This window comes from Corythoichthys intestinalis, chromosome 1 (assembly GCF_030265065.1).
Source record: "Corythoichthys intestinalis isolate RoL2023-P3 chromosome 1, ASM3026506v1, whole genome shotgun sequence".
In the NCBI taxonomy this organism is placed as follows: domain Eukaryota; kingdom Metazoa; phylum Chordata; class Actinopteri; order Syngnathiformes; family Syngnathidae; genus Corythoichthys; species Corythoichthys intestinalis.
The window spans coordinates 34,374,908-34,395,000 of NC_080395.1; the positions used below are offsets into that span (position 1 = coordinate 34,374,908).

At 39.1% G+C, this 20,093-nt stretch overlaps 1 protein-coding gene across 5 annotated transcripts in view; it reads right to left on the reverse strand.

Moving 5' to 3' along the window:
- LOC130925492 (MAM domain-containing glycosylphosphatidylinositol anchor protein 1) overlaps window positions 1-20,093 on the reverse strand; it is a 347,692-nt gene that overhangs the window by 84,145 nt on the left and 243,454 nt on the right. For all 5 annotated transcript variants that reach the window (XM_057851332.1, XM_057851333.1, XM_057851331.1 and 2 more), the window contains 4 exons: window positions 19,791-20,093; window positions 16,590-16,889; window positions 5,486-5,752; window positions 4,468-4,616 (listed from right to left, as the gene is read on the reverse strand). The exon at window positions 19,791-20,093 is cut by the window's right edge and continues 27 nt beyond it. In XM_057851332.1, coding sequence (XP_057707315.1) covers window positions 4,468-4,616; window positions 5,486-5,752; window positions 16,590-16,889; window positions 19,791-20,093 — 1,019 coding nt within the window. The remainder of the gene's footprint in view (window positions 1-4,467; window positions 4,617-5,485; window positions 5,753-16,589; window positions 16,890-19,790) is intronic.

A 20,093-nucleotide genomic window follows, 5' to 3' on the forward strand; every position in this document is an offset into this window, starting at 1 on the left:
ATCACACATGCATATAGGACAATTATGAAATTTGGCCAAATTGGGGGTCTCAGAGCGGAACTTCAAGTCACCTGAGTGTTTTCTGCCAACGTTCCGCTAACATTGAGTCAAGATCCCTGTCTTTTATAACAATAAAGGTCATTGTCATTAACTGCCTCATTATGGTCAGAATATATCTTGTTAATTGCAAAAACTGCCATTGGAAGAAAAAATATCGTCAGGAAAACAAAACTAAAAAAGAACAACTTAAGAACTAAAAAAAGAACAATAGCCTTAACTAAACAACTGAGATGTTTTTCTCTTATCAATTCCAATACATAATTTAACAAGCAGAAGCCAACTTGTGATGTGTGGGTGTTCTTAAGTCAGTCAATTCTACAGTAAAGACGTCTGCTCCACAACGTCTGATAAGAGTGCTTGTGTGTTACCGTCTCAATGTGTCCCCTGAGAGCCTCACATCATTGGGCATGTGCTAAAAAGATGGAGTGCTGAAGTGTTAAGAGGATGAGCTGTAGAAAGTGTTGCTGGAATAGATGGCTTGTGAAATTGATATGGTATTACTTTCCAATGTTCTCCTACTCTAGGTAATAGTGGAAAGGACCATCGAGATTTAATGTTTTTCCTTTCATTTCCACTTACCCCTTCCCTTTAACACTCACTGTTTTTCTTTTCCTTTCTCATTTGTGTCATGTATAAACATACATGCTAATTGTGGGAAAAATAGTATTAATGTAATGCTATTCACAATAGCATGTGACTCACAGTCAGAACAAATGGGACAACCTTGGTCTCACATTAAACTGTTGCAAAATAAAAAGATTAAATAATTAAAATATAACCTCAAGCCTTTTAAGACTGCCACTTTGATGACGGGGGGAAAAAATGATTCATGCTATTTTCCAAAAGATTTGCTGGTAATTTTCCTTTTTGTTTGTTTGTTTTGGGCAACATCAGAATTTTTATATTCCCATTTTGTGTGTTTTACACCTGACTGACCTGCACCAGTATTTTATTTATTTATTTTTTTTATTTTTTGAAGACTAACTTTTACTCATGAAGGGAATAGTTACCTTTGTCTCACACACCATATAACTGTTTGCATTACTCTAACAAACTTAATATAATCAATCAGGGAATTGTATCATTTCTCACATGGACTGTTTGTACTACTCTAACACACCTAATATAAAATAAATAGCACTTACACCCTAGTTTAATGAAAAGAAGCAGAATAGATACACAACGCCATCTTATCACAGAAGCCCAACCGGTGCGTCACGAGCAAGACTGACGAACCAACTCTCGGAATCAGTGCTCCCGGCCACTCCAAGGACAAAGAGCAGTGCGCTCTGTCCTAAAACAAGTAGCATCGGCCGCCCAACCATGATATAAAGTTGATAACGGGAGCTTGGGACTTCAAGACAGGCGTCGGTCGCTGTGGCAACCACGTCCCAGCCACGAAGGATGACGCACGAACCTAACCGCCCAAAACCAGCCACAGAGGGATGATCCCAAGACAACACCCAGCCACACCTCCGGCCCGGCCCACTCCACCGCAGCTTTCAAAAAGTCTGGAGACTGAGATAACAAAACGGTTTGCTGCTCGGGATCATTGCTATGTAGCCATTGTTTTGATGACCCTGGATCCAGAATTGTCCCTCCGCCGTCTGTTTTTGCCTTGTTTTTTGACCATTGTCGGCGAATAAATTGTCAACCTGTTTTCGGTGAGCCTTCTTCAGACTTTTGGAATATGGAGTCAGTACAAAGGGTTAACACAAGAGGGGAATGTGCGGAATATTGGCCCCCACTGGTTGGTTTACGGTAGCGGTCTTAGCGGAGCACCGTTTCCGTTCGGCTGTCACCGTTTCCGCGACTTGGGGGCCGAATCACATCACTCAAAACAGATTAATCTGAAGTAACTATATTGGTTGAGAATAATTTTTGGCTACTACTATTACCTATGATGTCAATGCACAAGTAAAGGGCTAGAAATACATCAGTGTCAGTGGTGGGCACAAAAAATTAAAATGTTAAGCAGAATAATGTTGATTTTTTTTTTTTTTTTTTTTTTTTTTTTTTTTGCAAGTGTGTGTGTGTTTTTCCTTTTTTGTTTTTCCTTTTTTATTTTTTTTTCCCTAATTGACGGACCAACCATAGGGAGCAAGGGAGAAGTTAAAGGTCTGAAGCACAAAATGAAAGTGGAATCACAAGGAAGGACACAGCTAATTCTCTTCCTCTCTATAGAGCCTTACTTCATTTGGCCAACATCCCAGTAGTAAAATAGGAGGAGAATCAACTATTCAGCTGCACAAAAGCAAGCTGGCACAGTCTACATTCTGGCATGCACACGCAGATACACACACACACTAAAGGAAACTGGTCTGGAGGGCTGAGTTGAATAGGAAAAAAGGCTAATTATATTGATATAAACGCATGTAGCCACTTAGATTAAATTGTTTAAAAAAATAAATAAAACTCTTTCTTATAACATACATTCTATTTAGGTGCACTTTGTGCATGATGTTACAATAAGCACTGCAAGGTCTTGGATCGAAAGGACCTGTCAAATGAAAATAAACTCATTGACAGTTGTGAGCCTCAGTAGAGAAGCGATAAAACGAAGAGGTGCATGTCGTCATTGTTCATTCAGCCTAAGCCCCCAATTGATTAACTAAACATTCACTCACCCTCCCAGTGCTCTTAAAGGACCATGGTTACTTTGTGCGCACACTCCACTACATACAGATGTGGATTTCAGCGCTATACATAAGCAGATCTTAGAATATGTTTATTTGTATGTACACTGGGGCAAATAAATATTTAGTGAACCACTAATTGTGCAAGTTCTCCCACTTGAAAATATTTGAGAGGCCTGTAATTGTCACCATGGGTAAACCTCAACCATGAGAGACAGAATGTGGGAAAAAAAACAGAAAATCACATTGTTTGATTTTTAAAGAATTTATTTGCACATCGTGGTAGAAAATAAGTATTTGGTCAATACCAAAAGTTCATCTCAATACTTTGTTATGTAACCTTTTTTTGCAATAACGGAGGCCAAACGTTTTCTGTAACTCTTCACAAGCTTTTCACACACTGTTGCTGGTATTTTGGCCCATTCCTCCATGCATATCTCCTCTTGAGCAGTAATGTTTTGGGGCTGTCGTTGGCAACACGGACTTTCAACTCCCTCCTTGATTTTCTAAGGGGTTGGGATCTGGAGACTGGCTAGGCCACTCCAGGACCTTGAAATGCTTCTTACGAAGCCACTCCTTTGTTGCCCTGGCTGTGGGATCATTGTCATGCTCAAAGACCCAGTCATGTCTCATCTTCAATGCCCTTGCTGATGGAAGGAGATTTTCACTCAAAATCTCTCGATACATGGCCCCATTCAATCTTTCCTTTACACAGCTCAGTCGTCCTGGTCCCTTTGCAGAAAAACAGCCCCAAAGCATGATATTTCCACCCCCATGCTTCACAGTGGGTATGGTGTTCTCGGATGCAATTTAGTATTCTTTTTCCTCCAAACACGAGAACCAGTGTTTCTACCAAAAAGTTGTATTTTGGTTTTATCTGACCATAACACATTCTCCCAGTCCTCTTCTGGATCATTCAAATGCTCTCTAGCGAACTGCAGACGTTTTGGACGTGTACTGGCTTCAGCAGGGGGACGTCTTGCAGATATGAGTCCCTGGCGATGCATTGTGTTACTGATAGTAGCCTTTGTTACTGTGGTCCCAGCTCTCTGTAGGTCATTCACTAGGTCCCCCCCGTGTGGTTCTGGGATTTTTGCTCACCGTTCTTGTTATCATTTTGACGCCACGGGGTGATGTCTTGCATGGATCAGTGGTCTTGTATGGCTTCCATTTTCTAATAATTGCTTCCACAGTTGATTTCTTTACACCAAGCATTTTACCTATTGCAGATTCAGTCTTCCCAGTCTGGTGCAGGTCTATAATTTTGTCTCTGGTGTCCTTCGACAGCTCTTTGGTCTTGGCCATAGTGGAGTTTGGAGTGTGACTGACTGAGATTGTGGACAGGTGTCTTTTATACCGATAATGAGTTAAAACAGGTGCCATTAATACAGGTAACGAGTGGAGCCTCGTTAGACCTCGTTAGAAGAAGCTAGACCTCTTTGACAGCCAGAAATCTTGCTTGTTTGTAGGTAACCAAATACTTATTTTTCACTCTAATTTGGAAGTAAATTCTTTAAAAATCAAACAATGTGATTTTCTTTTTTTTTTTTCCACATTCTGTCTCTCATGGTTGAGGTTTACCCATGTCGACAATTACAGGCCTCTCTAATTTTTTCAAGTAGGAGAACTTCCTCAATTGGTGGTTGACTAAATACTTATTTGCCCCATTGTATTTGTATTGAATAGTGTTTCAAAGGTTTTTGGAACAGTCATCAACCAATGACACAGCACACAGAGATAACAAAGATGACATTATTTCACTTGAATATACCTTTTGGACATTAATCGAGTAGCCGATAATCCGATCTGTGGCCTCTGGGTCTTTTTGGGTCCACTGCAGGTTGTAGGAGTAGTTATTCCCTTTGAGAATCCTCACCGGGTTGGGTGTGTCATAGTAGAATTCAGCATTGTAGGGACGAGCTGAAAAGCGTCAAAAGAAATTAAAAAAATAAAATAAAATAATAAAATAAATCACTATATAAATTTAGCATCTTCTAGTGTTTTTAAGGTTTAGACAATGAATTTTGTTTTTACATATTGCATTATTTTAACAGTATTAATAAATTATATATATTTTTTAAAAAGTAAGCAGTGAAATTTTTAATTGGACTAGAAAAAGAGGATGCTTTACTGGTCGGTAAACATCCATGCGTCACTTCCTGTTTTGTAGTCATTAATCGTAGTCATTATTATTTCTAGGGCATTTACAGGTCACTACCTATTAATTTGGGGGGGAATTCCTGTTGACTTTGGGTCATTCCTGTTGATTTTTAGGTGTTTCAGAATAACTGTTAATATCAGGCCACTTCCTATTGATTTTGGAGTATTTATGGATGACTTCCTGTTTTTTTTGTTTTTTTTCTGTAATTCTGGGTCACACCCTATTGATTTTGGAGCAATTTGAAGGAGTGAATAATGGCTGCCAATGGAGAATTTTTTGTGTTGTAGGTTTTTTTTCGTAAATATTGAATGTGCCAGTGAAATTTTGCCGGTATGGAACATTTGGCCAAAAACTGGCAAGCATTTTTGCCATTGGAATTGAATGTATTTTTGGTGCAATGGTGAACGGTAGAGGCGAAAATGAAGTTTTGAAACGTTACAAAGTTGGAACGGTGTGAATCGGTCAAAGCTTGTGGGCTGTGCAACGTGCCAAAAATGTAGACGGTATTTAAAAAAAAAAAAAAAAAAAAAAGTAAATGTTTGTAAAGAATCTCCATATTTATAATGATAATTTAATATACACAGGAGCATATTTTTGCTACGTTGTTGTCAGTTTGCTTTTTACTCACCAGAGACATTAAATCTGCATGTGGAAGTTCCTGCACTATTACTGACTCTGCATTCATAAGAGCCGTTGTTGGTCGGCTCCAGCTTGAATTTGAGCTCTGGGGTCTCCCTTAGGTCCGGCATGGGCATACGGACAAAGTCACCGTTGCGGTACCAGCGGATATCCGTGATACGTGGCGGGTTGGAGCGGAGGACCAAACACCTGAGGGTAACCATCTGAAAGTTTCTTGCACGTGTGTCCTGATATGGTGGGTCCACAATGGGAGGATCTGTGAAAATGGCAAAAATAGAATGCTCATTCTGTTAATTAATTTTACAGTTGTCTGAGTTTTAAATTAAAATTCAAAATATTGACAATCAACAGCCATGTTTAAAATTGGTGCAATATGTAGTCCTAATAACGAATTGGTGAATGGTTTCCTTGTTTGTCTTAGATTTCTAAGGTTTGAGCTTTGAATGTGCTGTTTTCAAAATTCTACCCAGTATGAGTGAGTTTCCTCTGCTTGCTTTAGTTTCCTCCCACGTTCCATGAAGACTCATGTTATGTCGAATGACGACTAAGTTCTCAATCGGTGGGAATGAGCATGAGAATAGCTATTTCATCAATAGGTGCCTTGTGATTGCCTGGCAACCAGTCCAGGTTATAGCCCTGTGTTAGCTGGGATGGGCTCCAACTCACAAGGAAGGACAAGCGCTTTAGAAAATAGATGGCAAGAGGTCTACTTAACCTGTTTGAAACCGGTCTTTGTATTACTTTTCTAATGTAGATTTGTTTTTTTGAAATGAAAATTGAAAACACTATTTACACAAAGTTTGTGGGTTGGATCCTTGTGACTATGTCAAAATATGCTTGAATATGTTGTGGGGGAGCTGAATAAAAGGACTGTGTCTTTGAGTACCTTGAAGGTACAAAAGCTCTACACAATTAAGTGAAAGTCCTAGTACAATTTTACTTTTACTTGCTCGTATTCTTAAATGCTTAATTCAAGTAGGGATTCTTTTCTTTGGAAATAAGTGTTCTTGTACTATGTGTGTACATCTGCAAAAATGTGTGAACAGTAGTTTAGTTTACGATTTGGGTTACTTGAGAATAATAAATGGCAAAATACTGTACAGTATAGCTTTGTTTTGAATGAATTTGGTTTGTCTAAAGGTATGTAAACAACCCCAGTGAATGCTCCAACTTGGCTAATTTCCACTACAGTTACAATAAATAAATCACAATTAAAAAACACTATGACCTACTCAAAGTTTGCTTCAATTTTTTTCCCTCCACCCAGACTGTTCAGATTTTAGTTGAATGCCCCACACCTATGGAGTCATGTTGACAAATGCTATTATAATACAGTATATCATGTCATGAGAATAAACACCACTTAAACAGAAATCATTAGACTTCACAAACCCCTGTGACTCATGAAATGTAACAGAGATTTTCAGTATTTCCAGGAAGAGCAAACGCATCTCTACTATTAACCTATGCTAACCAGCCTTAATTAGCCTAACCTACTGGCATGCCTTTGCGTTTGATGACTGACTAGCTGCTGTTGCCCTGAGGTTAGAGAAGACAAAACACAGGCAAATTAGACCACCACAAATCACCAGGCAGCTAGTTCACCCCTGGCTAATCATGTGCATAATAGATGCGCTGCTAATGGCGGTATTGCTTTACTAACGGCAATGAGCTCGTGTGTTCGGGGCCCCAGAGGTGAGGCAGCGTGCCTACAGTACATTATGAGTTGTGTTTATCAGATACAGATGTAATTATAGTTTAATTTATGTAATACGTAATATGTAGACTGTGGGATAAAATCCATGGGAACAATGGTCTGAAACCAGTGAAATAAAAGAGTACTCATTGCCATTAGACAATTTTTAATGAGGACATGTTCAAATGCCCATGGATGTACGTAATAAGCCATACTATGTGACGGTGCTGATCGGTGAGGGGTCATCCTGTAGTTCTTTTGACTGATTAGTACTGTCACATTGCCTGCTGCTGTTTTATTTGCATGTCCAGTATACATGCAGATGTCTAACTTTGGCAACCTATGTCAAGGGCACAGAGAACAGGTAAACTGTGAGGAGGAGGTAGTAAAAAGGAGTTTATTTCACATGAGCATTACGGCCCAGCGTTGCCATGCATACTATTTGTGCTGGGTTGTTGAGGCCAAGGTTTGTTAAATCGACACTTAAGAAACCTGAAAATCAGGGCTTCCTCATTATTTTTTTTCATATATGCTGGATGGATTCATCGAGCAGTATGGCCTGGCGTTGCTCGGGTTTGTGTCACGTTAACGCAATATAACCGAAAGGCAGATGAAACATACTTTCCTTAGAGATACAGCTGGTATGCAGTAATAGTAAAAGGACACCATAAAGGGGTTAATGCACAATGGCTTTTCCATCACTGTGTACAGTATTGTGGCAAGCGACATGGAAAGAAAGAGATAGACAGTTTTTATGATTCAAATTTGCTGCTCTTGTACCCCATAAACCAGACGACCCAAAAAGACAGCGCCTTTATTGAACAGAAATCACCAGAAAATAGCAATAGCAACCACCACTCTCAGTCATGGGTGCCACAACTACCCATCAACCATTGCGGGCGCAACACATAATAAATAACAGTCACTAGGGTATGAATATCCAGCCGAAATGAATCCCTTTGCAATATTCCTGAAAATAGTGCACTTTTTGAAATCCAGAGTCTTGCTGTGGAGTACTCAAAGCCGCAACATATCATCACAGCACATTTAAAATTTTACATGAAACTAGAGTTTGAAAGCCAACTGCGACATTGCAATTGCAAGAGATGCGTCTTTTGCCCAAAAGATGGCGCTGTCGCCTCCACAATCAGGTTGCACTTTCGAGGCGAATTTTTGGTGTTTCGAATTAATTTTCCACACTCAGTGGAAGCCTACGAAGATGAAACCCATCTAAGAACACTCCCTGACACATAAAGTACAACGATGTAAAATTTAGTCAAATCCGCCCAGCTATTTCAGAGTCCATAGGGACACGAACACAGACACTCAAACAGATAAAGCTGCATTTATATATAAGTATATATAAAGTAGGGTGACCATATTTTGATTTCCATAAAAGAGGACACTCAGCCCGGCCTCAAGATACTTGAATTTTACTCGAAGTTCACTCAAAGATGCCTATATATTTAATTTATTTAATATATTTAAAGTGTGCCCCCTCACTCTGGATGGAAAAATACAGTTTGAAAAAATAAAATAAATATTAATATATACAGTGTCGAGAACAAGTATTTGATACACTGCCAATATTGGCAGGGTATCAAATACTTGCCAATATTGGCAGTGTATCAAATACTTGTTCTCCCCACTGTATATAGAATGCAGACCCATGGAAATGTAGTCCAGTCAATACACATACACACAGTAGGCTATGAGCCAACTAAACATTTTTATAAATTACTATCATGACAATTGTCCTTGACGAATTGTTATTCCTATTCAATTGATATTCTCATTCAATGTTCTAGATTGCACACAAACAATAACTGAAATAAACTGACAAACTATTCCATCCAGCATGTTTCCAAACGTAGCAGTTCAAAACTACGTTTCCCATAATGCCTAGCGTGGGTTAGCTTACTGATAGCTAGCCGAGGAAAAAATCAAACTTTGCTATAAAAGTTTACAATCATCGGCAGCGCAATGATGCAACACCAAACGGGATTTTACAGTCAAAGCTCCGACAGAAGTCAACAGTTGCCATTATATACGTATTTATCGTAAAAAACCTAACTGGGCAGGCGTTGTGGCCAAATGGCCAACCCAGTAGGTGGCGGTAATGCTTCAAACTGCCAACATAAACATGAAGAACTACTCCTTCCCTCTCTACTACTAGGAGCCATGTCATCGCAGGCAGGCGCTGCCACTCAGCGGCCGGAGGGATTCTCTTCAAATTGGTCTCATGAAAAATCATAAAAAAAGGACATTTTTATGAATTTATAAAACCCGCCCGGACGACGAGGATACTATGTGAAAGTAGGACTTGTCCAGGCAAAAGAGGACGTTTGGTCACCCTAATTTAAAGGCACTTATCAGATACATTTTTACAGCATACAAAACTTAACATACACATGTAACAGGTCTAAAACGACACTCCTCACTCATTGATAGTCAAACTGAAAAGAAGAAATACTCGAGGTTTCTAAACTTGACAGGGTACTTCCATTTTAAGCGGTAACGCTATCGTAGCCTTTATGGTAGCGGTTGAGAAAATGTCAAGAGCAATCATATACGAGTTTAGCTGTACTCAGCCAATACAATCTGCATTTGAGCTGGTATACACTGACTTTTCAACAAAGGCAAATTATAGGTAGGCATAGGACAAACCAGGGGGGAGAGTTAAAGACTACTGCACAGTTTAAAATACCACGGATAAAAACAACTGAAGAAATGCCAATCCCTCCAAAATGAAAATGTAATGGCCAGTCATTTCTGTTTATACTTCCCACTAGGAGCACTTATTAAAAGTGCAAGTATGGAAATACCGTTATGAGACAAAACGCTAAGCTTTTCAACAAACACAGCCATTGAAATCTGAAGTGAGAGGCCAGAAAATGCTGGCAACATCAGCTAATACTGTAACGGAGTGGAGTGTTATTGTAAAACTAATCATTTGTCAAGATGTTTTGTTTTAAAATATGTAAAACTGATTGAGATTGGTGGGTTGAGGTGTTTTCTTGGGACTCAAATTAAACTACAGGATTTGACATCTTAGAAAGGCAGTCATAATTTGGCCGGACATGAAATCTTATAAGCACAAATGCACATATTGACAGTCAGGCATACATGTTCAGTTATGTACTTGATAATAATTAAATTTTTTAAAAAAACTGTCTTTGAAATTAACTAAATTAATTTGAATTTGGTATATATTTCAGAATTCGATACAACTAAGGCTACCTAAATAGACATGTGGATATTATAGCGCTTCCGGACCTTTGCTTCGAGAAATATTCTCAACTTCTGAAAATATGTGTTAAATAACCCTGGCTAAGACAGTAGATGAGCAGAGAGACAGACAGTGAGAGGGCAACAGAGGTCAACATTTCAATCATTGCACACAGCTACACTAATCTATTGGTTATTGCTTCTTAAACTGGCTAGCCAATGTCTGCCTTAAGATTTTGGAGGAAAATAAGCTCTGCATTATTGTCATTATTGTAATTATAATCATTGTTTTGACGTTAGTGTAATGGTAATCCATTTTAGGATAACCATTTAACTCATTTGTTGTCACTGAGACCACAAAACGTTGAGGAGTGGACATCAAGTGCTGTCAGTGGCACTGAAACCGGAGCACTCACAGCTAGTCCTCTCAGTTTAAATGAATTGGATGTCAGTTGTTGTCAATGGCAGACAATGAGTTAAATACAGATAACTAAATAAATAAATAAATACATTTTATTAGGAGCCATAACCAGTGAGTATTTTTTTCATTTTAATTTTTATTAGCATTGTATTAATTTAGATGTTTTTGTCATAAAAAAATATTTTTTATGATTATTTGTCTATATGTAATAAAAATGAGACCTGGTATTCATATGTGTGGACTTCTGGCCTAGATGACCTAAAATTCCCAACAAACAAAAATATCAACATACTGTAAGTCGGGGTTAGGCTTCTTTTCAAATTACCAAAAGCAATTTGCCTTATAAATGGTTAATAAATATCTTTATCAATTAATAAAATTTTAAGAAAAACAAAATGTACTAAAAATGGCAATTTGCGTGGGAAGCTTTGCTCTGCAGGTCAGTAAACTCCTGCAGGTCACTTTCCATTGATTTGGAGATTTCCATCAAAAATAAATTCTGGTTATGGCCCCCAATAACACTCTAAAAGTTTTTTTTTTTTTTCTTTTCTTTACTTTTTTTTTTTTTTTTTTTTAACAGCGCCTCTTGATAAGACCTCAGCAAAGGTTCCAAACTCCATCTTCTAAATGCTTTCAAACATCTCAATTCAACTATTATTTGCGCTCCATATTGGCAGCACACCACAACAGTTTGTCTCATCAGAAGAGCACTCGTCACGGGAAAAAAATGCTTTCGTTCAATGCAAAACAGATTCATCCCCGGTATAGCAACACTGACCGAGCATAACATTTACAGTAAACAACGTAAAAATCAATTTAGAGAAGGAGGTGGTGCGCGGACGCGGTGAAGAAGGCTGACAAGTCGAGAGAAAGCAACTACGAGGAAGACGAATGACAGCGTGGAAGTGAGCGAAGTCGATGATAGAACATGAGCGAAAGGATGCCGAGAATGACCAGACGAAGTAGACACAGTTAGAGAGAGAGGGGTCCTCCCTCTGTTAGTTGATTGATGATGATGAGAATGGCAATGAAGAAGAACAGCCAAGTGGGATGAAAAGAAGAATAGCATACAAAGAAAATAGAGTGGGTGGCCAGTCTTCCAAGACTGCATAGCAACTTAATTGTGTCTGTCATTAAAAATAATGGAGTCTTTCCCTCACACCGATTAACAGTGTTAAATGCACAAACAAAAAAAACAAAACAAAAAAGATTGTAATGAGGCACAAATTAAGAATGGCGTGAAATAGAGACAGATCTGTTTTCCAACACATTTCTGGGTTGCTGTTGTACTGTTATCTACACTTCTTGCTTGGTGTGTTTTCCATCGCTGTAACCTGACAATAGCAGTTAAAAAAAAAATCTTAGTGCCTCACTATCTATCTCCTCAAGTTTCCTAATGTCACTTTTCCATTTCAGGCTTGCTCTTAAACCTGTTTTTCGTCCATGAGCTCTTGCTGGTGTACCCGTGTGTCTCATCTTTATGTGTCTTTCTGCACCCAGAGTGGGGTGGCCACCTGGCCCATTAATCAGACTTGGCTAGTGTGGACAGCAAGGCTCACACAGTGTTGCCCTTCCGCCCGGCTTGCATTAGAAAGCCCTGTAAATCCTTGTGGAGGAAAGGAGCACAATGAAATCTGGTAATTTAACCTGCTCCAGGTATATCTTAGCCTTTGGGCGACTCAAATACAATAATATTTTAGCTTTTCTTTTCATGCGGGGTACATTTAACTGTACCCTCAACTACTTTCATTACTGTACCTCAAGGATCTAACTGATTTAAATAATTAAAGGAATATAAAACACTTCGACAAGAGGGGATGATGAACTGAGCCTAAAAGCAAAGTGCAGGAAGTCTGTGTTCTGATGGGTGTTAACAGAGAAGGAGCGCCAAACACATTTGGCAGGAGAAAAAACCGCCATCGTTCAAATGTGCATTGGTTTTATACTGTATATAGGTATAAGGCCGAGTCAAAAATAATCCACAAGCTGCTCTACAGCAAACTTTCGCCTTTGTTATTTTTCTCACATGTGCCGACTTCTCTTATGTGTTTGATGATTTTTTTTTTATTTTTTTTTACACATTTTCAATTAATAAAAATGGCCTCTTCACTAGCGCAATACACCAGTGAAGAACAATGCGGTCAAAATGTGCATCAGGGGACTTTCCCAGGAGACTTTTAGCGCAATATGTAATGAGTGTGCTACAGAGACAAATGTATGAATGAATTGAGAAGTTTAAAAGTGGCCGGACAAGCATGAGACAGAACGTCCATCAATGTCTTACACTGATGAGGAGAGCAAGTTCAACAAATGATAGCTACCGGCGGATTGGCGCAACTAATTTGGAGGTTAATCTAGAAGACTACATGAAAAGGAGGTTGCAATTTCTTAGCCAGTAACCTGCATACGGCAATTTGCACCAAACACCGAGAAAGTTTTACTGCTGCATGACAATGTGCACGCAATAGAAAAACCATTGAAACCATTGACAAACCTTGTTTTTGAATTATTTTTGCTCCACACAAAGATGCTTCACGAGGTTTTAAATTTTCTTCAAATATAGCAGTGCACAAAAGATTGTTTACCAGCCAAAAACTTCAACTACTCAGTGCTCCAAAGTAAGTTAGAGGCCAGTGAAGCAATTGTAGAAGTACATAAAAGGATGGGGACTATATATAACAATGAAAAAAAATAAATAAATAAAAAACAGATGTATTTCATATACCAGTGTGTTTGTATATATACAGTGCCTTGCAAAAGTATTCGGCCCTCTTGAACCTTGCAACCTTTTGCCACATTTCAGGCTTCAAACATAAAGATATAAAATTTTAATTTTTTGTCAAGAATCTACAACAAGTGGGACACAATCGTGAAGTGGAACAAAATTTATTGGATAATTTAAACTTTTTTAACAAATAAAAAACTGAAAAGTGGGGCGTGCACTATTATTCGGCCCCCTTGCGTTAATACTTTGTAGCGCCACCTTTTGCTCCAATTACAGCTGCAAGTTGCTTGGGGTATGTTTCTATCAGTTTTGCACATCGAGAGACTGACATTCTTGCCCATTCTTCCTTGCAAAACAGCTCGAGCTCAGTGAGGTTGGATGGAGAGTGTTTGTGAACAGCAGTCTTCAGCTCTTTCCACAGATTCTCGATTGGATTCAGGTCTGGACTTTGACTTGGCCATTCTAACACCTGGATACGTTTATTTTTGAACCATTCCATTGTAGATTTGGCTTTATGTTTTGGATCATTGTCCTGTTGGACGATAAATCTCCGTCCCAGTCTCGGGTCTTGTGCAGATACCAACAGGTTTTCTTCCAGAATGTTCCTGTATTTGGCTGCATCCATCTTCCCGTCAATTTTAACCATCTTCCCTGTCCCTGCTGAAGAAAAGCAGGCCCAAACCATGATGCTGCCACCACCATGTTTGACAGTGGGGATGGTGTGTTCAGGGTGATGAGCTGTGTTGCTTTTACGCCAAACATATCGTTTTGCATTGTGGCCAAAAAGTTCAATTTTGGTTTCATCTGACCAGAGCACCTTCTTCCACATGTTTGGTGTGTCTCCCAGGTGGCTTGTGGCAAACTTTAAACGAGACTTTTTATGGATATCTTTGAGAAATGGCTTTCTTCTTGCCACTCTTCCATAAAGGCTAGATTTGTGCAGTGCACGACTGATTGTTGTCCTATGGACAGACTCTCCCACCTCAGCTGTAGATCTCTGCAGTTCATCCAGAGTGATCATGGGCCTCTTGGCTGCATCTCTGATCAGTTTTCTCCTTGTTTGAGAAGAAAGTTTGGAAGGACGGCCGGGTCTTGGTAGATTTGCAGTGGTCTGATGCTCCTTCCATTTTAATATGATGGCTTGCACAGTGCTCCTTGAGATGTTTAAAGCTTGGGAAATCTTTTTGTATCCAAATCTGGCTTTAAACTTCTCCACAACAGTATCTCGGACCTGCCTGGTGTGTTCCTTGGTTTTCATAATGCTCTCTGCACTTTAAACAGAACCCTGACACTATCACAGAGCAGGTGCATTTATACGGAGACTTGATTACACACAGGTGGATTCTATTTATCATCATCGGTCATTTAGGACAACATTGGATCATTCAGAGATCCTCACTGAACTTCTGGAGTGAGTTTGCTGCACTGAAAGTAAAGGGGCCGAATAATATTGCACGCCCCACTTTTCAGTTTTTTATTTGTTAAAAAAGTTTAAATTATCCAATAAATGTTGTTCCACTTCCCGATTGTGTCCCACTTGTTGTTGATTCTTGACAAAAAAATTAAATTTCATATCTTTATGTTTGAAGCCTGAAATGTGGCGAAAGGTTGCAAGATTCAAGGGGGCCGAATACTTTTGCAAGGCACTGTAGATGAAAAAAATGTGGACTATTTTAGACCTAATCTCATATATTCTAGATATTTTGGGAAACATACTGTCACAGACTTCTATAAAAGGCAGTAAGCCATCACATTTGTTTAATGACAATGGTGTTTTTTTGGGACTAGTAAATACAAGTAGTACCGGGTTACGACAGACCCGACTTAGTTGATTTTGACTTCACGGCATGTTGTCCACCCTTTTGTCGCCAGGGGTTTTTCATTTTATTTTCATTGTATTTTTATAATTTTTATTTTATATTATAATCTTATTTTTCACTTTATTTCTTAATATGACTGTTCTGCCCTTTGGCGAAATGTGTATTTGATGATAATCGTGACTTTTATTTTGTGATGCTTTTATTTTAGCGAAGGAAGCACAGAGCAAGTAGTACTGTATTGCCCCGAATATAAGACGGCCCTGATTATAAGACGACCCCCTCTTTTTCAAGACTCAAGTTTGAAAAAAGACTTTTTGAACACTAAATTAATTTTTATACAGAAAATAATTACAGTAAATCCGAAACAAATGATTATAACAATATATTTGAGGGAAAAAGCATGTTATTTTGCCTCATTCAAATCTTAATATCTGAACATTTAAATATGTAAACTAAAGTGCAATCACATTCGTAAATGAATGGCTTCTGGTTTTTGAAATGTAAATAAACCAATCTATTGTGATAAAACAACAAAATTGCAATAACTGCATTAGCCATCAAAGTGAAGTCTAACTGTAACTGTAGTCTTGAAACAAATCTATAATATAAACTGTTTAAACTTACTTGAGAGTAGCTGAGATCCGTAATGACAGAACATCGCTTCAATGATATCTGGAGCCATCTAGCGTCGTGAATGGGTATAATGTCTAGACCGCGAATATAAGACGACCCCCTCTTTTTCAGTCTTATTTCAATGCAAAAACCACCGTCTAATATTCGGGCTAATACGGTACTTCCGCACACGAGTAAGAGCGCATATAAACAAGAAGAAGAACGTATTTGCGCACACGAAGAAGAGCAAATGCGCACACATGGTTAAGAGCGCACTTGGCCCCTCGAAGAAGTCGCGCTGCTGATTGAGAGAGAGAGGGGGAAAGATTACAGTTTAGCTCGCTGTCTAGCTAGGACTTAGCTCCAACGTCTTGTCAAACGTCAATGATGTATAATACATGTGTTTGGATAGTTATTTTGAGATTTAGGAGGTATTTAGGGGTACGTAAGGGGTTAATTCCAACCTATGCTGAAATTTGCGTTATGTCGCCTAGGTTCTACAAGTTGAGCAGACTCAAGGTTGTATGAGTGTTCCTATTTTAGACCTAAAAAGTAGATTGCTGAGATCCAAATATTCACATGAAAACTCACATTGTACATTGAGTTGGACCTGTGCCTCTCGCCGTTTAATGTTGAGTCCGTTGTAGGGAGCAGTTTGGCAGCGGTAAGCCCCCGTCATGTCCCGGCTTACGTTCTTCAGCCGCAAGCGGCCGTCGGGCGTCTCCATCACGGCCTTCCCAGAAGGCATCAGAAGGTCCTTTTCAGTGCGAGACCAGAGGATTGGCGGACGTGGTTTCCCATCTATTACTAAGCATACAAGCTCAGCAGTCCCGCCTTCTCGCGCACTAACCGCCTGACCACCTGGAGGGACCGTCAGTATTGGTGGAGATACTAGGAGTGGAGAGAGATGTAAAAAATTGAACATACCATTAATGAACACGACATAACATGCCGGCTACTTATTATGCAAGGCGGGTACAATGGTGAGGATATGTGAAAGGGTAAGAGGTGAACATTGACATAAAAACCACAGATGGTGTCTGACAGTTAAACTTGAAAACAGAGGCAGATGGTGAATAAAAAAGTACAGAAGAAACCCAAGTTAACAAGGCAAATTTTATTGAACAATCACACCGTTTTAATGCAACATGGGTATCGTGAAAAGCAATGGCCGCTCAGTGTGGAGCCTTAACATTGTGAAGCGCAAACATAGGGGGTAATTGCATATGGAGTCAACTTAAGTAGATACTTGTTTGCATTAAGTATAACTAAACGGGACAAAAAAATGGGCTAAAAGGGAAAGCACAGGTGCTGCTCGAGTAGCTCCGTATATAAAAATATATTATAACTCCTAAAATACTGGTGTGTCCCCTATTCCTATACACCTCAGTTACTCATCAGATGAATTGTCCACTTGAAACAAATGCGCAAGTGACTTTCCCTCAATAGACATCACGTGACTTTTTTGTTCTTCCTCAAGTAGTGGCTTCCACTTGAAAGGATTCCTAGCATCAATTAATCACCAGGTGAGTTCTCTATTTGAAACTTGTTGCCCCAAATAAGTCTTGTCTTATTTCTTCAACTAGTGGCCTCCAGTCGTGCAAAAAGAATCCTGGTCACAATCAATTGCCAGACTGATAGACAGATTGATGGAGAGCCAGAGGGATGAAAAGATGGATCGACTGAGAAACCGACAGACAGACCGACAGACAGAAAGACCAATAAAAAGAATTTCAAGACAAGATTCTCCCATGCACTCACTCGCACCTTTTCAGTTTAGTTTGAACAATAGACTTCAATATCAGTTGAAGAGACAGCTCTTACAGACATTGTGCCATGTTTTCCCTTAGGGGGCCGGGCCAGGCAGAGCGTCGGACAGCTTTCAGTGCGATAAACTCAAACACATATATAGGTGGAAACAGGATGAAAGTTTTAGTGCATAAAAGCAGGTCGGAGTGTTCAAGAGTTATTTGGTCGAGGATTCAAGGTAATAATTATATAAAATAGCATCATTCCTGCATGTAAAATGGATGATAATTGCCCGTTTTTTGCTTTTAACCAAGAATCTAGACTGTTTTACGTTCATATCTATAAAAAGAATGTTCAACTTGAAAAGCTTTCTTTTGTGATGGCCGCCATGTTGGATTTTGTATCCATTTTTAGGCAAAAAACTACTAATTTAGACATTTCTGCGTCCAAACAAACAAACAAACAAACAAACAAACAAATTGTTTTTTATGTTTTATTTTATATAACATTTCAATCTAAAAATGACGGCCCAATAGCCGGCAAGACATGCTGAGGCAATAGTGACATTCAACCTAAATAAGTTGTGATTTTGTACAGAAAAATGCACAATTTGCTTTAGTTGAGTAAAATTAAGATGATTCTGCATGATTTCCTCATGAAGTTTCTGATGTGAAAATTGACTGATTTATTAGCTGTAGAAAATTTGTCAAAATTGCACTAAATAAAATCAAATTAAGTCGCTATTTTTGACAAACACTTCTATGATATGTTACATATTGCTATTGATCCTGAAATTATAGGTGACAGCTGTTTCAGTTTTTGGTAAAAAGACCAAAAGTTTACCACCGAATAGTGTGAAGAACCGTAGTGTTGTAATGACGTTATCAAAACACAGCAAGAAACAATACGAATGGCTCACAACCAACATGTCTGTGGTTTGGAAGTATTTGACGTATCAAAGAAAAATACAAATGTTTAAATGAAGGAAAATAAAATAAATGTACTTCAACGCTGCTAAACGTACGTTCTAAAGTTACTTTCCATTGATCTCACACATCACATCAAGTACTGTACAGTGTATTTGAGCCCGTGTGTGAGTAGTTTGGAGTACAATCAAGCAGAGAGTATACAAATAAAATAGTATTTACATGCATACATGTGCATTTTTCTGTGGTTTAGCACAATACGTTTATAGCACAAACACTTTCTCTTTTTGTCGGATATTGTTTTTTCCGCGACTCCCACAACCCCTCTGCCAGTCACTGTTTCATCTGGCTGGGAGCGGCTTCCCTTAGCTTCGTTGCCGCTAGAACTCGGCCCATCCACCTGCCTAGTTGCGCAGGAAAAAACAAAGTCTTATTTTAAAGAGCAGGAGAGATTGTAAGAACCTTGTAAAGAGCTTTACTAGTTTCGGCGAGAACAGAGTTGTGTTTTGTTTTTGTTGTGAACGACAGTTCCACACAAACATACATCAGGTTCTCATTTAGCTTAGCAATTGAAGGCATGAGAGCCACTTTTCTAGTGTCCCAAACTTCAGAGCCACTTTTTCAGTGTCCCAAACTTCTAAGAAGGTTTCATCGGCCGTGACAAGTGTGTCTGCGTCCACCGAACAGAATGCTACGATGACGCCAGCATCTCTGCTATAGGACGTGTTCAGAGTTTGCCACAAAATGCTCACTCGGGGTTTCAGAATCAGCACCTTTCGAACTAAATCTCTCCTGCTTCCAGGGTTGTAGAACCAATGCCAAGGGAAAGGGAATTAATTGGGAAATATCTAAATTAAATATTGATATTTTTTTAACTGAATTAAAAACTGAATTACATGCATGTGTCTTTTCCAGCCTTTCGGTTTTCGACCAAGTATTTCCAAAATTCGGTTCGGTCACTAATTTTGCTTTCGGTACGTCCCTTATATAGTTTAAGAATTATTGTGACAGAGAAAATTCCACACCCAAAATTGAGATAAAAACAGCTGTAAGACCTAACAAAAATAAAAACATGGATTTATGAAATAAGACTAAAAGACAAAGAGGAAAATCTCACCACTGTTCTGGGAGATATTGACATCCACTCGGAGCTCCGGCACGCTGCTGCCCGGGAAGTTTGCCACACAGCTGTAGGTTGCTAAATCTCGAAATTTCATGTCCACGATTTCCAAGCTGCTAGTGCCCGGCGCCATATCGGGGTCGCTACGCAGCAAGATCAGGCTGTCCGAGTTGAAGACCAGCGCACCGTTCTTGTACCATGTGTAGTTGACCTTGTCCTGAGGGTTGGCATCGACATGACACGACAACTTGAGGTCCCGACCCATTTGAATGGTCTCACTGTCCTTGTTGGAGTCTGGCG